At 36.0% G+C, this 15,611-nt stretch overlaps 1 protein-coding gene across 1 annotated transcript in view; it reads left to right on the top strand.

Annotated features, from left to right (window-relative positions):
- Nucleotides 1-15,611, top strand: part of LOC149784411 (kynureninase-like) — a 76,557-nt gene that overhangs the window by 13,168 nt on the left and 47,778 nt on the right. The window contains exons 4-6 of the mRNA XM_089932469.1: nucleotides 1,817-1,899; nucleotides 4,859-4,920; nucleotides 9,111-9,182. Coding sequence (XP_089788595.1) covers nucleotides 1,817-1,899; nucleotides 4,859-4,920; nucleotides 9,111-9,182 — 217 coding nt within the window. The remainder of the gene's footprint in view (nucleotides 1-1,816; nucleotides 1,900-4,858; nucleotides 4,921-9,110; nucleotides 9,183-15,611) is intronic.

The following is a 15,611-nucleotide window of genomic DNA, read 5'->3' as shown; positions in this document are numbered from 1 at the left end:
ACTCTAGAGTGTGTAGAACAAAGTAAATACAACAGCAGTGCATGTATGGCTGGTAACTCTTGAGTGTGTAGAACAAAGTAAATACAACAGTAATGCATGTATGGCTGGTAACTCTTGAGTGTGTAGAACAAAGTAAACACAACAGCAATGCATGTATAGCTGGTAACTCTTGAGTGTGTAGAACAAAGTAATTACAACAGCAGTGCATGCATAACTGGTAACTCTTGAGTGTGTAGAACAAAGTAAACACGACAGCAATGCATGACCTAGTGAAATCAATTGTATTCAGGGTTCATATGGTCTTTGACAGTTTGGAAAAAATGAAGTAGCATTTTCAAGGCCTTAAAAGTTTGGGAAAATCAAGCGGATTACCCTGAGATCTTTAAAAGTCTTTGAAAATTGAAATAAACCCAAACATTTTGATTTCTTTCCATAATCACAAATAAAATTGTCCAAGTTTGTTATATTTGGATGTAGTCAAGTTTTCCTGGTTTCTTTCTTTTGATGACCCATTCAGTTTCATTTCATCATTAAACAATATTGTAGTGTTTTGCATTCATTTTCTCATATAACATAACTTTTATACAAAATGCTAGCGAAAATAGGTCTTGAAAGTCTATGTTTGTGGTCTTTAAAAGTTTGGGAAAAGTCTTTAAATTTATCATTCAGAATTCTGTATGAACCCTGGTATTTCATCAGTTGCCTCCCTTAGTATGTAACCAATGGCTTGTAACAGCAGTGCATTGTAGATCGTCTGAAAATGATGAAGGCACTTGATTTCAAAATGATACTTTGTCAGTTTAACATTGAAAGTAGGACTACGTACAAGAGAGAAGCCACTGTATTTGAGGGAATGGATGTATTTGTCCAACACGGACCAGCAGTTGATAATTGCTTCATTCCACTTGTTTGCTCTCTTGTCTTGATCATGCAGGAACAGTGTTCAAATCTGATTGGATGTGATGGCTTGCCGCAACATCCAATGAATTTCACAGACCCAAATGACTGAAATATCTGATCAATCCAACAAGGTGATGATAGGGTTAACAAATTAGAACCTTGGCCAACAAATATGAACAAGTATTGACAAACTGTTTCAGATTATTGCAGCTTTATTTATGATAAATATGTCACTATTCAAGTTATTATGAAAGCAAAGCTGCATGTGCTGATTTATGTAAAGCCAAAGTAGAAACTGTTAATCACGTGTATTTGGATGCATTTTTTTTTTCTGGGATGCAGGAAATCTCTTATGCAGGAGTCCTCTGTATGCACATAGTAGTTGGACAGGAAATTTAAAGGCTTTCCGTCCTCTTTCAACCACCTACTGAGTGGGAAATTATGTTGATAAATTGATCATTTTAGCTCTACTGATATTTACAATTAGAGAATTCAGTGGCTGAAAGACCCCCAGATGTACATGTTTTCACTGTAAAAGTACATCGGAAGAACATGTCCCAATAGCTGGGATTCAAGTTCAAAGGCTCAGCTAGCTGCTGAGTGGTACAAAAAGTGCTGATATTTACAATAACTGAATTCAGAGTCAGAAAGATCCAATTGATGAATGTTGGACACAGAAATTGTTATATTTCATAAGCATATACATTGTGGGACATGAAAAATAATAATTTTTGTACTGCCTCAAGGCTTACTGTCATTATGGCTTATATATTATAACTGTATTGTGTCAGCTATGTTGATGATTCATACATATTTTTACTGGTAATGTTTTTTCAAGTGAGGGAAGATACATGATATTGTGAGCATGGGTGGGATACCAGGTTGTGTTGAATACATTTTACAATTTTCATTTCAGTGGTGTACAGGGACATACTAATGGTGACCTGCCCTGGGCTTGGTGTGATGAAGTGCTGGATGGGGATATGGCGAAGATTGTAGGTAAATATGGTAGTTACCTGTTTATAACATGGACATCAGTGTAGACCCTGTAACATCAGGCCCAGAGTTCTGTAAGTCTTAGGTCTAGATTAAGACATTTGATTGGTCAATTTAAAATCAGACTTAAATTGATCAGACCTGAATTTCATTAGCAGAAATGAAGTCTGCATTTTATCTCAGTTAAATAAGCTTCACTGTTAAGTATGTTAAGTATAGTCTAAGAGTTTTGATTGGTCAGGCCCTGCATTTTAGCCAATCTGACCTGGATTTAATTAGCAGAATTTAAGCATGGATTTAAACTTAAGCCTTGGAACCATTTATCAAGTCTCAATTTCACTAATGTACATTTTACATTAGGTATAGTCTGGAGAAATTTGATGGTTAATTTTAAGTTAGACTTAACATTTCAGCCCCGAGTGGTCTAAAGCGCTAACCGTTCTGGATCACTGCCATCTCACCTCTGTCTGCGTGGGTTCGAGTCCAAGGCTCGACTAGCGTGGGTACGTGGGAAAGCCTGCCAGTAGCTTCTCGTGGGTCGGTGGTTCTTCCCTGGGTTTTTCAGGGTTCTTCCTCCACCAGTAATACTGGCCGCCATGTATAGCCTATCTTGTGCTGAAAAATGGCGTTAAACCCTACAACAACAACAACAACAACATTTCAGCCAGTCACATTGCTGGATTCTGAACTTATATTTAAGTGAACATTTCAGTTAATTTCTTAAAATTCAGGCCTGATGGGTAGAAAATTTATGTTAGACCTAAAAATTGTATTGATTCATGACTTTTTCACGGATTCATGCCACAAGCCAAAAATTCACGAATTTTCCAATCCTCAGTTATTTTAAATCTTTAATAAAATAACTGATTTCCCGTTAAGCGCTAGTCGTGATATTCATAGTTGCTGAAATGGTCTGGTACTGCTGGTCGCGATATTAGATCTACATCCGATTAGTACAGTTGGCCTGGTAGCAAGCATTGTAGCCTATTTTCATCTATATGTATAATAGTAGTTTTACAAATGCTTTTGAGAGAAACTGGGGCCTAACCGGAATTTTGCTCCGCGCATGCATCACCAACACTGATTTGAGTTACGGTTCAGCATCGCATGTACGATTTTGAAAATGTCTTCAACACCAAGGAAAAAGAAATGTATTACTGAAAAAGTGAAGTTTAATTTGGAATATATCAAAAATTAAAAATTGGCCGTGCATTCTGCCATTAAACATTGATATTCATCATGCTTTTTGCACTCAGTGTCCCATCGCAGGGATGCTGTGAGGAAGTACGTTGGTTGCAAAAAACACGTAGAAGTTGGGAAAATTAAGAATTCACAGATTTCAGCTCCGGAATATTTTAAACAATTGGTGGAAGAAATGCAGGCTACCAACACTTAAGCATTATTTGTGAGTTTTCTTGTCGAACACAATCTACCTTCATCAGCTGGAGACCATGCTAAACATTTGTTCTGACAGATGTTGCTGGACTTGAAAATCGATTCCAAATTTTCCTGTGGAAGGACCTAAAGTGCTGCAGCTCCTGTGCATTCCTCACAGTAACAGTGCAAGCGAAAGTGTATTTTCTCTAGTGAGGAACAATAAGACTTTAGGGCCTCCTTAGCTGCAGAAAATTTGTCAGCAATTTTAGTTACCAAGATCAACTAGCCGGCAAGAAGTCTGAACTGTTTAGAAAACAAATTTACGATCAAGCAGTTGAGGCAGTTCAAGTCTGCCACACTATCATGTCTTGATAAATAAATATTTCTGCATATATGTAGTGTTTTAGTTTTATATTGCGAACTTGATATAGTGTAGTATTGACAGTCAGAGTGGATGGAGTGGTCAGAGTGGATTAAGTTATTGTCTTGGTATTTTTCATGCATTCTTGTCCAAATTCCCGACTTTTTATCCTTATTTTCACTAATTGTGAGCCTGGAAGGTTGGCAGCTATGGGTCATGTCAGGAGAATCATGTTTATGGTTAGGTGTGGTTGTTCTTGAGCATCACCCCCACCCCCAACCAGCTAAAGTATTTAGAATATCTTCCATAATAATCAGTTTGATTGATGTATAGTTACTGTGTTTTTATTATAGACAGCAATTCTTTAAAATAAAAAATCACATGTTTTATTTAACCTAGTAGCAGAGTCACTGATTTCCAGGAATTGTAACATGTGTCTTGGACTCCTTTTTGTTGAGACAGTGTTTTTTAGATGGTTTGATTTTTCTGGTCTCAGTGGCTGCATTATTGTCAGCACTATCAATACTAAGATTCTCTGTTATTGTCTTTCATGTCAGATACAATGCAGATCAGGTTACCATTACTGGAACCCATGTAAAAACATTGCATAGATATAAGTATCATATAGTATGTGTCATATAGGTATAAGTGTCATATTGTGTGTCTATTGTGGATTTTTAATTTGTTCAGTGTGGCATTTTATAGTTATGTCTAGCATTGGAGCATGATGCCGCAGACATGTAGCACGATGTCCCATCCAGTCACATTATTTTGACACCCGGCCGACTTGTGCTCACACAGCCTCATAATGCTGAACCTTAGAGATGCAGGTGCTAGTACCATTTCTTTGGAAGCACTTGTCGGGGGTTCAGACCTGTGACCTCCCACATCTGAAATGGACCCTTCTTACCAATTAGGCCACAGAGGAGGTTATTATATAGTATAGGTGTCATATAGGTATAATTACCATACATATATAAGTATCATAAGTATCATATAGGCATAAGTATTGTATAGGTCTTTAAGTTTGTTCTTGCAGTCGAAATAAGTGAGTTTTGAGAGCACTCTTGAATGGGATCACTGTGTCTTTGTGTCTAAGTTCAGTGGGCAATTCATTCCTATTGCGTGCTGAAAGATGGCATTAAACCCTACAACAACAACAAATTCATTTATGGAAAATATAGATTATATTAAGATTAATGAATTTCTATGTTTGCTATACAGGTGCTAAGAAAGAGGAGGTCTGTCTCATGAATGGATTGACAGTGAATCTGCATCTATTATTGGTAAGGAAACAGCAATTTATGTCCGACTGAAAAATTACCAATCAAGTTTCATGAGAATCATGTTCACGGTTGATGTATAGTTACTGTGGTTTATTATAGACAGTAATTCTTTTAAATATAAATTCATATGTTGTTTTATTTAACCTATTAGTAGAGCCACTGATTTACAGGAATTGTGACAGATGTGTCTTGGGCTCCTTTTTGTTGAAACTGTTTTGCTGATGGCAGGATTTGTGCATTAATCTGCCATATTGGACACCCCCTGTAAAGGAAACGTTAATAAAATACAACATTGATAAATGTTTCTTTCTAAGTATCCATCATATTGAAACTTCATACTTGTGGTCTTGTGAGATGATGGAATTAAATTTCTTATAACAGTGTGCATGTTACTGTCTCAGGTACTGTTACTTCCAGCATCATTCATCTTTGTATGATTGTTAATGCCAAAAGTAAGTCTAAACTAACAGCTGCAAGAACTCATCATCAGAAATCCCCAAACTGTACTACTGCACCATTGGAAATCCCAGACCAGGGTAACTAATACTGCACCATTGGAAATCCCAGACCAGGGTAACTAATACTGCACCATTGGAAATCCCATACCAGGGTAACTAATACTGCACCATTGGAAATCCCAGACCAGGGTAACTAATACTGCACCATTGGAAATCCCAGACCAGGGTAACTAATACTGCACCATTGGAAATCCCATACCAGGGTAACTAATACTGCACCATTGGAAATCCCAGACCAGGGTAACTAATACTGCACCATTGGAAATCCCAGACCAGGGTAACTAATACTGCACCATTGGAAATCCCAGACCAGGGTAACTAATACTGCACCATTGGAAATCCCATACCAGGGTAACTAATACTGCACCATTGGAAATCCCAGACCAGATTAACTAATACTGCACCATTGGAAATCCCAGACCAGGGTAACTAATACTGCACCATTGGAAATCCCAGACCAGGGTAACTAATACTGCACCATTGGAAATCCCATACCAGATTAACTGATACTGCACCATTGGAAATCCCAGACCAGGGTAACTAATACTGCACCATTGGAAATCCCATACCAGATTAACTGATACTGCACCATTGGAAATCCCAGACCAGGGTAACTAATACTGCACCATTGGAAATCCCATACCAGATTAACTGATACTGCACCATTGGAAATCCCAGACCAGAGTAACTGTAATACTGCACCATTGGAAATCCCAGACCAGAGTAACTGTAATACTGCACCAATGGAAATAACAGACAAGAGTAGCTGTAATACTGCACCATTGGAAATCCCTAAACTAGAACAACTACAATATCTCATCATTGGAAGTCACCTAACTAGAACAAGTGCAGTATTTCACCATTGGAAATCACCAAACTAGAACAAATGTAGTATCTCATCAGTGGAAATCACCAAACTAGAACAACTGCAATATCTCATCATTGTAAGTCATCAAACTAGAATAACTGCAATATCTCACCATTGGAAATCACCAAATTAGAACAACTGCAATGTCTCTCCATTGGAAGTCACCAAATTAGAACAACTGCAATATCTTATCATTGGAAATCACCAAATTAGAACAACTGCTATATCTCATTGGAAATCACCAAACTAGAACAACTGCAATATCTCATCATTGGAAATCACCAAACTAGAATAACTGCCATATCTTACCATTGGAAGTCACCAAACTAGAACAACTGCTATATCTCATTGGAAATCACCAAACTAGAACAACTGGAATGTCTCATCATTGGAAATCACCAAATTAGAACAACTGCCATATCTTACCATTGGAAGTCACCAAACTAGAACAACTGCTATATCTCATTGGAAATCACCAAACTAGAACAACTGGAATGTCTCATCATTGGAAATCACCAAACTAGAACAACTGCCATATCTTACCATTGGAAGTCACCAAACTAGAACAGCTGGAATGTCTTTCCATTGGAAGTCACCAAACTAGAACCATTGGAAGTCACCAAACTAGAACAACTGCAATATCTCATCATTGGAAATCACCAAACTAGAATAACTGCAATATCTAATCATTGGAAATCACCAGAACTGGAGCAACTGCAGGGGTCATGATGCATAATCTGTCACATATAAGATGTGTCTTCCTGCTGTGGCTGCTTACATGAACTTTTATCAGAAAATATTTGAAAATGTCATTGCAATTGAAATTTGTTTACTTCTGACCTTATTGAGTCCCTCATAGGACCTTATTGAGTCCCTCACAGGGACCTCCTGACCTTATTGAGTCCCTCACGGGGACCTCCTTCTTCAGATGTTTTCCATAGTGGCAAAACAACTAAACGTTTTGTGAATTTCCACTGATTGGTTTTGGAGGAAATGTGGAGATACATTTGGTGTAACAGCATCTCTGTCTAAAGCAGGAACTATTGACCTAAACTCCTTGCTTTGTTCATTTCAGTAAGTGTTGCAGATAATCCAGTGTCTCATAAACAACTGGGTGTAGTCATCCAACTTGATGTGGATGAATCATAGTGCATGATGCACCTATAAAACTGTCAGAGACCTACATTTTGTGCATAGAGGTTCATTCGAATTGTTGTATATTCATTTAGCTATTTGCAGTACAGTCATGATGGTCACGCTAAAATCTTGCTAATATTGTGATTTACAAATCAGGCACAGAAAAATTAATTGCATAGAGATTAATGCAGGATTGTATAATGCTAAAAGTATGTAAAAATTCAAAATGGACATTGGTCAGTCTGTTTTATCTTTTACATTTTTTGTTCATAGACTAAAAAATCCTTATGAGATGGTCTGTTGTCCTTTATGCAGTGTCCATCTGTCCATTAGCTTAATATTGTTATCATTATACCTGTCATCTTGAAATTTGTTATCACTACTCCACCTAAATGGATGGTCATATCAACATGAGGTTTTCACTAGAATATTTCTTATGCTGTCCTGTCGATCTTAAACAAAAATGGTGACGATCTCACATCCAATATGGCCACCATGGCAGCAACCATTTTTATAAAAATTTGTTATTGCTACTGCTTCTGAATGGAAAGTCACATCATCATTTGGTTTTCACTGAAACAATTCGTACAGTATCCAGTTGGTATGAAATAAAATCAATGCTGATGTGATATCCAATGTGGCCACTAAAGTGGCTACTCCTCCTAGACGGAAAATCATATCAGTATTGATATTTCACCTGAAATCTTCTTCTGATGTCTTGTTAATTCTAAATGAAATTGGTGACTAACATGGCAGCAGTCTTGAAAACCTTATTGCGATTCCTTTGGAATGAAAAGTCATAGTATGTAGTTTTCACCAGAATGCTAATTATGATATCAAGTCGGTCCAGAATGAAAATGGTGCTTATCTGACCTTGATTATGACTACCACAATAAACGTATTGACAGTTTTAGCTCAAATTCTTGAGAATTTATGATCAACATGGAGTTTTCGATGAAAGTCTTCTAGTGGTGTATAGTTTGTCCTAATTAAAAACGATGCCAGTCTGACATCCAGTATGGCTGCCAAATTGGCTAATTTGAAATATTCATCATATAACACTATCAGAAATGGTTTTAACATCCTGCAGTTAAAAGTAAAAGATTGTCTTATCTTGAAGGACTCTTGTTTAAATATATTTTCATTTTGCCTCAAGAGCAAAAAAACATTGCAATAAGTTGAACTCTGGTTGTTTTCCTGGTCCTAACTTTTATATTAGTCCTAACAGTGGAATAAGCTGCTTTCAGTGAAATTTATTTGATAAGTTTAAAATAAAATGGGTCATCGTGGACAACGGTTTTAGAGGGACATTGGCTGGTTCCATTGGACACATGATTTAGAGCAAATGATTGGTCCCAATGGATTTAAAAGGACATTGATCTAAATGGATGCCTGACTTAGAGAGATGACACCACTGTGGTAGTTAATAGATGACATGTGCTTATATTCTGTTTTGTTTTAGCATTGCAAATCTTACTAATCTGGAAAGTTAGTTATATTGGACAGAATGAACCAGATCCCTGTATGTCCACTAATAATAGGTTTTTCAGTAATTGTATAAAAAGATGTTTAACAAAGTATTTTTGTCGCAGTTGCTTCTAGAAAATAATTTATATACATAAGAAGATGAATACATGCAAAATAAAAGTCGTTTTTTAAATTTTCAGATCTCCTTTTACAGGCCAACACCAGAGAGATATAAAATCATGTTTGAGGGGAAAGCATTTCCTTCTGATCATGTAAGAAAAATGTTAATTCTTTTTAAATGGAATTACCTGTAGTTAAGTTATGATCATACTTATTTCCAAAATATAGAATTTCTTCTCGGGTTGTTTGATTAATCATGATAAAATGTTACAGAAAAAATATACAGTATACAAATAAACATTTAAACATATGTACAAGGCTTTTCCATCATTGATAGGTAAAATGTTATAAATATGTTGATTTTTTTATTTTATTGCAGTCTAGGTGAGAAATAGGTCTGCATCTTTGTCAGGTAAATACCATATATACTTGCTTATATCTGATTTAGCTGTAAGTTGCTTGCACCACCCCCCCCCCCCCCATTTTATTTTAGGGCTACATAAGAAACAATTTCTCTTTGGCCTCTCCTACAAGTTGGGTGTGTGTGCTTTAGAAGTCAGATCTGTCTGAAGGGTGATTTGTCCTCAGTGACTTAGAGTGGAACTTTGAATTTAAAATGAACAAGCCAAACTGGATAGATAGTTAAGAAAAATAAGGACACAGTGTACAATACAGTTATTCAGTGGAATATGTAACCAAATAAATTGACAACTTACAATTTGTTCTAATTCAGTCCATTAAAATCCATAATTCTTGATATTTGAAATCCATTATATAATAAAATTGAATTAAATTAAAAGTCACATACCATTAATAAAATAGTCTGATCCACATTTTCAGGTAATATGTTAATTCCAAACATCTTACAAATACAGACCTGCCAATCCTTACAATTTTGCTGTAAGTCTTAAGAAAATGACACTTATAATATGGAATTATGGAATGAAAGGAAAAACTACTGAAATACGATTGTTATGGTAAAATCCAGATAATTGGCCCATCCATGTTTGATTTTGGTCTGGGTTTCACATTAGCTTTAGTGAATTAAAGAACCTGACTAACTTTATAGTAGTACCTCAGATGCTTTAAACTGCACATACATTTCCATGCAAAGCGTCTGCATGATGAGATTGTTGATTATATAATTTTTTAAAATGGCATCCAGCTACTGATAGATACTAAAAACAAAAGAAGAAAAAAAAAGCCTTTAGAAAAGTTTTAATAATCAGTTCAGAAGATTAAAAAGGAATATTCAGATTGTTTTGAATAAAAGCAGGAAGTGGTACAGTTACGTTTCTTGGACATTATGAGTTGATTTGATTATGTCATGTGGCAGGAGATAGCACTGATTAAGTACAGTGGAACCCCGCTATAACGTGATGATCGGGGTCCATAAAATCGGATCACGTTAAAAGCGGGGTCGCGTTAATGCGGGGTTTTACAATATTTAACTTTTTTTCCGAGAACATATACGTGTATACATGTACAATGATCAAAAGTCGGCTTATCATCAGATGAATATTAACTGGAATGCTTTAATTAAGATATATTCAAAATAATCGATGGCTAATATATTTATAGGTTATTACTGTGCATTAAAAACATTTATTAATTTTTATTTGTTTGAACGATAATACAGATTGACCGATAATACCAGACTATCGCTATATCATGAAAAGTGTATCAACACCGTATGCTACCGTGCCGTCGTGGCATGCAGTTCATCCATAATGGATGTAATTTCATTGAAAATCGTACAGATTTAAAATATTCAATAATTTTGTAATAGTCTGAATTCGTCATGTAAAATATAGGATGAACAAAATATTGAAACCATTTACTTGCCATCTGATATCGTACGGTCATTGCATGCAGTTATTCCCGGGTCTACATACGGTGTCTGTACAAATTTCATACCGCTAAAATTTTATCATATGCGACAACTGCAAGAATAATTAACAATCAACGCATGATTTCAGCGTGCAAATAACTTTTATTTCAGATTTTGTGAACATCAAAAGAAACATGTGAAAACTGCTAAATTAATCGTTGCGCAAAGTGCAAAGTCAGTGTGGTTCCAAATTTAAATTTCATCATTTCTTGAAAAATATATCCAATGACGTTTGCTTCTTTGCCGCGAACTGTTGGGTTCTAGCAAAGTCAAGAATGTTTCTTAATTGAAGGACTTTGACGCTGTCAACATCTTGTGTTTCCAGCCACCTTAAACTTGCTTCTAAATGTACTACTGCTTCAGACACTTTTGGTGGGGGAGTTGGGGTGCCATCGTCATCGTTATCATTATCGTCACTGGTTTCAGGTTCTGATTGTGCAGCTTCATTTTTCCTGCTGACATTTGTAACAATTTCGTCATCTGATATGTGTTCATATATAGGGCAGATGTCATCTACTGAATACCAGTTAAGGATATCATGATGACTGTGCTCGTATTTTTTGAGTGCTTCTTCTGCTAAACGTACGTAGTCTTCAGTGAATCCTGTAAATTCAAGCTCATCGTCACTATCATTTTGTGTCAAGGGCGTAAAAGCTGGCCCAAGACCCTTTATCCAGCATCGTTCAATGCAGCGTGCAGTGATAGCATCCCAGGCTTTACCTCCAAGATGACATACTTCTTTTAAGTTGAGTAATGCCAATGATGTGTCGACGGATGCGTTATTATCTGCTACCATTCCCTTTATCATTTCATGGCGATAATTTTGTTTAAATACGGAAATTATGCCTTGGTCAAGTGGCTGGATTTCTGACGTAGTGTTTTTCGGGAGGTACGAAACTTTGATCTTGCCATCACTGCTGACAAGATTTTCCGCTGGGGGGTGGGCAGGGCAATTATCCAGCAGGAGGAGAGCTTTTTCCTCCAGCTTGAGTTTTCGTAAATGAGCCTGAACATCTGGAACGAATGTTTTGTGAAACCAGTCATCAAATATGGAGCTATTCATCCAAGCATTCTTGCTGTTAGTGTACTGAAATGGAAGTGCCTTCATATTTACATGATGAAAACATCTGGGAGCTTTCGATTTTCCAATCATCAGAGGTCTGACTTTGTGGCTGCCAGACTTGTTAACACAAAATAAGAGAGTCACTCTGTCCTTCCTCTTCTTGAAACCTTCTCGTTTGTGACTGTCAGTCTTGGTCTCTCACAAAGACGATTTACTGGCTTTACTCATGGATCCGTAATAAGTAACTCTTCCGATAATGTTTACTTCGGCTTAACAATTCAAAAACCTAATGAAACCAGTTTTCTCTTCTAGAGTAGAATACGGAGCTTCACCACAACCTGTTCAAATTGATAAATTTCAGAAGCCAAGCGTTGTACACACTATTTCTCGTACGTTATATATATCGTATTATTTTAGAATTCATACACGATCACTTCTCCAAAATCACTTAAAGAACCTGGATAAATTGTTAAGTTCCGATCGTTTATTATTAAAAGTCATACGCGAATTCTTCCACCAAATTATAATAAACGTTTTACACACTATTTCTCGTACGTTAAACAAATATTTTCACGGTCCGATAAAAATACACGTAAATGAATTTCAAATTTCAGGAACCATGCCACGATCATATTATTTTAAAAGTCACAACTAATCTCATGCCCAAAATGAAGTTAATTTCTTGTTTTGTTTTTTTTTACTTTTCTCCAAATTTTTTTTCTCCATGTGTGAATGAATATACGAAATTTCGGGAGCCATGCTACGACCGCGTTATATCCGAATTCGCGTTATGGCGGGGCGCGTTATAGCGGGGTTCCACTGTACATTTATTATATCTTGGCTGGTTCAAATGGATTGTCATCTGTAAAGCCAAGGGTTTATTGGGCTACATGCACTGGCAGAAGACTTGGGAAATACCACTTGGGAATTGAATCTAATTAATGGAAAAGGAAAATACAAATTAAATCAAAACTGTTATTGTACCAAACAGTAGTTATATAGAGGTTATTAGGACTTGTTCATTAATACTGGCTAGTATACAACACTTCACTTCACTTTACTGTAGGTAGTATTTAATTTATCCGTAATGTTTTTAAATTATTAAAATGCAAGTAACCATAGATAACAAATATTGAGTAATGAATACTGTCATGAAATGGATAAACACAGTGCATACCATATATACATTTCTGAATGGGAATAATGCCATGAAAATCCAAAAATATTTGAATTGACAGTATCTTTGTGTACTACAACTGTGTGTCACAGATATAAGACAACCCCTACTCTGTATGCCTCAAATTTTCAGTACCAAAACCCCTTGACCTTCAAGTATGTATATACGGTACTATAAATATGTTGATTTTATCTTGCAAGGCGTGTATCATTTTTCTGGCTGTGTTCAGTAGTCATTTGCGTAGGTCAGAATTGTAAGTTTTGCGTTTAGCCCAGTTTCTTTATTTTCTCTGACATTAAAGGAATGTTCATCAATAGAAGAATTTCTTCTGGTTTATTTTTTGTGATGATGAAAATGGATTAAATCCAAATTTACCATCTCAAGTACCATATATGCTCACAAGTCCAGTCCAACTGCAAACTGCACAGACATATATCTGCCCTCAAATAATGCACTTGCATATCTAGGTCTTGGCAATGTGTTTGGAAGTAGTCAGTTAAGCAAAAGACATAGACCCTGATTTGACAGCACATTACAATCTGGTAGATCAGGGTATATGCTGCTTTTTCATTTACCTATATACTGTATTATGACCTCAGGATCTACAACGACTAAAACAGAACTAGCGAACATGAAAATTGTCTGTTTAACACCATTTTTCAGCATATGATAAACTATATGTTGCTCAGCTGAGACTCAAACCCAGGCCGATATAGGTGCGATGTTAGTGATCTGTAAATGTGACCATCATAGTCCACTTGGCCGCCTGGATCCCCTTGTCAGATATAAATAAAACAAATACTTTTTATTTTTTTTATATATGTAGTTGTCTGAAACTAGTTTGTGCATAAATAGGACCAATGGAACTTAGTATTAATACTCAGGTGGTCTGTATATGCAGATGGTTGCTCGAATAGGTTTGATTACTGTGTTTGATTTACATTATAATCTTGTTCATCTAAAATTTTGGTTCTCGTGAACCTCTTTATATGTCACACAAAGATGTACATTTAGTGTAACCCAAGTCATTTGTCAAAAATCCTGTTTACTGGAACAATTAAAAATTGAGTACCATATTTTCTGGCCTATAAGTCGATACTTTTTGACCAGGAAGTCTGCTTACAGGTGGATTATAGTATTTAATTCGCTTAATTGTATGTCATGTCATGTAATTATTCATATGAAAAAAAAAACAATTCTTTTTCTTCAAAATAGTAAAATAATGTGAAAAAAATAATTTTTATTATGGGGAAGAGATTTTGTATGGAAAAAATATAGGACCTGACATTGAGAAGAATTTTAAAATATTTACATGTGTTGATCTGGCTTAATCTCATGCTCCACGTCAACATATATATAGATGAAAAATGGAAAATTTACAAAATTTGCAAATTCCACATATACTCAGCTGGCAAATATGGTAACTCAATCATCAGACAAATTCAGAAATTTGGCATCACTTCAGTGAGTTACTCCGTTTTGGTGTAATTCTATATGTAATTGTTTGTAATTGTAAGCTTTCTGCAACACCCAATGATGGTGTGTTAGTACTGAACATGTTCCTTTTATGTCCCATACAGCAATTGCATAATTTGCAATAAGAATATGAGATTCTTATTTTCAATGGTGGTTGACACAGTATGTGTTCCATTGGACTTTGTTTATTGCAAAATTGGCATCATTTATTCACAGAATGCAGGATTGGAGATACATGATAAATAAACAAGTAAATCAAGTCTCTTCAGCAGGTAAATTATTGTCTTTTATTTGCGATTTGTTTCTTGTTTAGTGTGTGTTTGTGTTTGATATGGAATGTTAATGTAGCTTTACCAATTTTCTCGTTAGATCACAACAGTGTCTGAAGTGTGGTATTTTATAGTGATGTCTAGCACTGGGGCATCATGCCACAGACATGTAGCATCATGTCCCACCCAGTCACATTATCCTGACACCAGGCTGACCAGTCCTAACACTAACCTCTTAATGCTGAGTATCAAGCGAGGTAGCTACTAGTATAATTTATATGTCTTTGGCATGAATTTGCTGGGGTTCAGACCTGCGACAAGTCGCATCCGAGGTGGATGCTGTATCCACGTAGGCTACTGGAGCATTTTCTTGTTTAGTACTGTATGAATATGGTACGCCATTATATGCCTTGGAGAACCAGATTGTTCTACACAGGTATGTATAATCCAGGTATGTATCACAACATATATTACAATAAGCCTTTGAGAAACTGATGGTACTACTTGAGTAGAATCTATTCATGTATCACTGTATATATCACAGTATGTATCTGAAAACCAGATTCTAATGCATGTATATGCCTGTGATAACCAAAGTCTACTACATGTATTTATCACATTGTTACAGTATGCCTTTGAGAACCAGATTTTATTACATGTATATATGACTATGTTACAGTATGCCTTTGAGAAACAGAATCTGTT

Source organism: Sinohyriopsis cumingii, chromosome 14 (genome assembly GCF_028554795.1).
Source record: "Sinohyriopsis cumingii isolate HCF-2022 chromosome 14, ASM2855479v2, whole genome shotgun sequence".
In the NCBI taxonomy this organism is placed as follows: domain Eukaryota; kingdom Metazoa; phylum Mollusca; class Bivalvia; order Unionida; family Unionidae; genus Sinohyriopsis; species Sinohyriopsis cumingii.
This window is presented reverse-complemented; position numbering and strand designations above follow the sequence as displayed.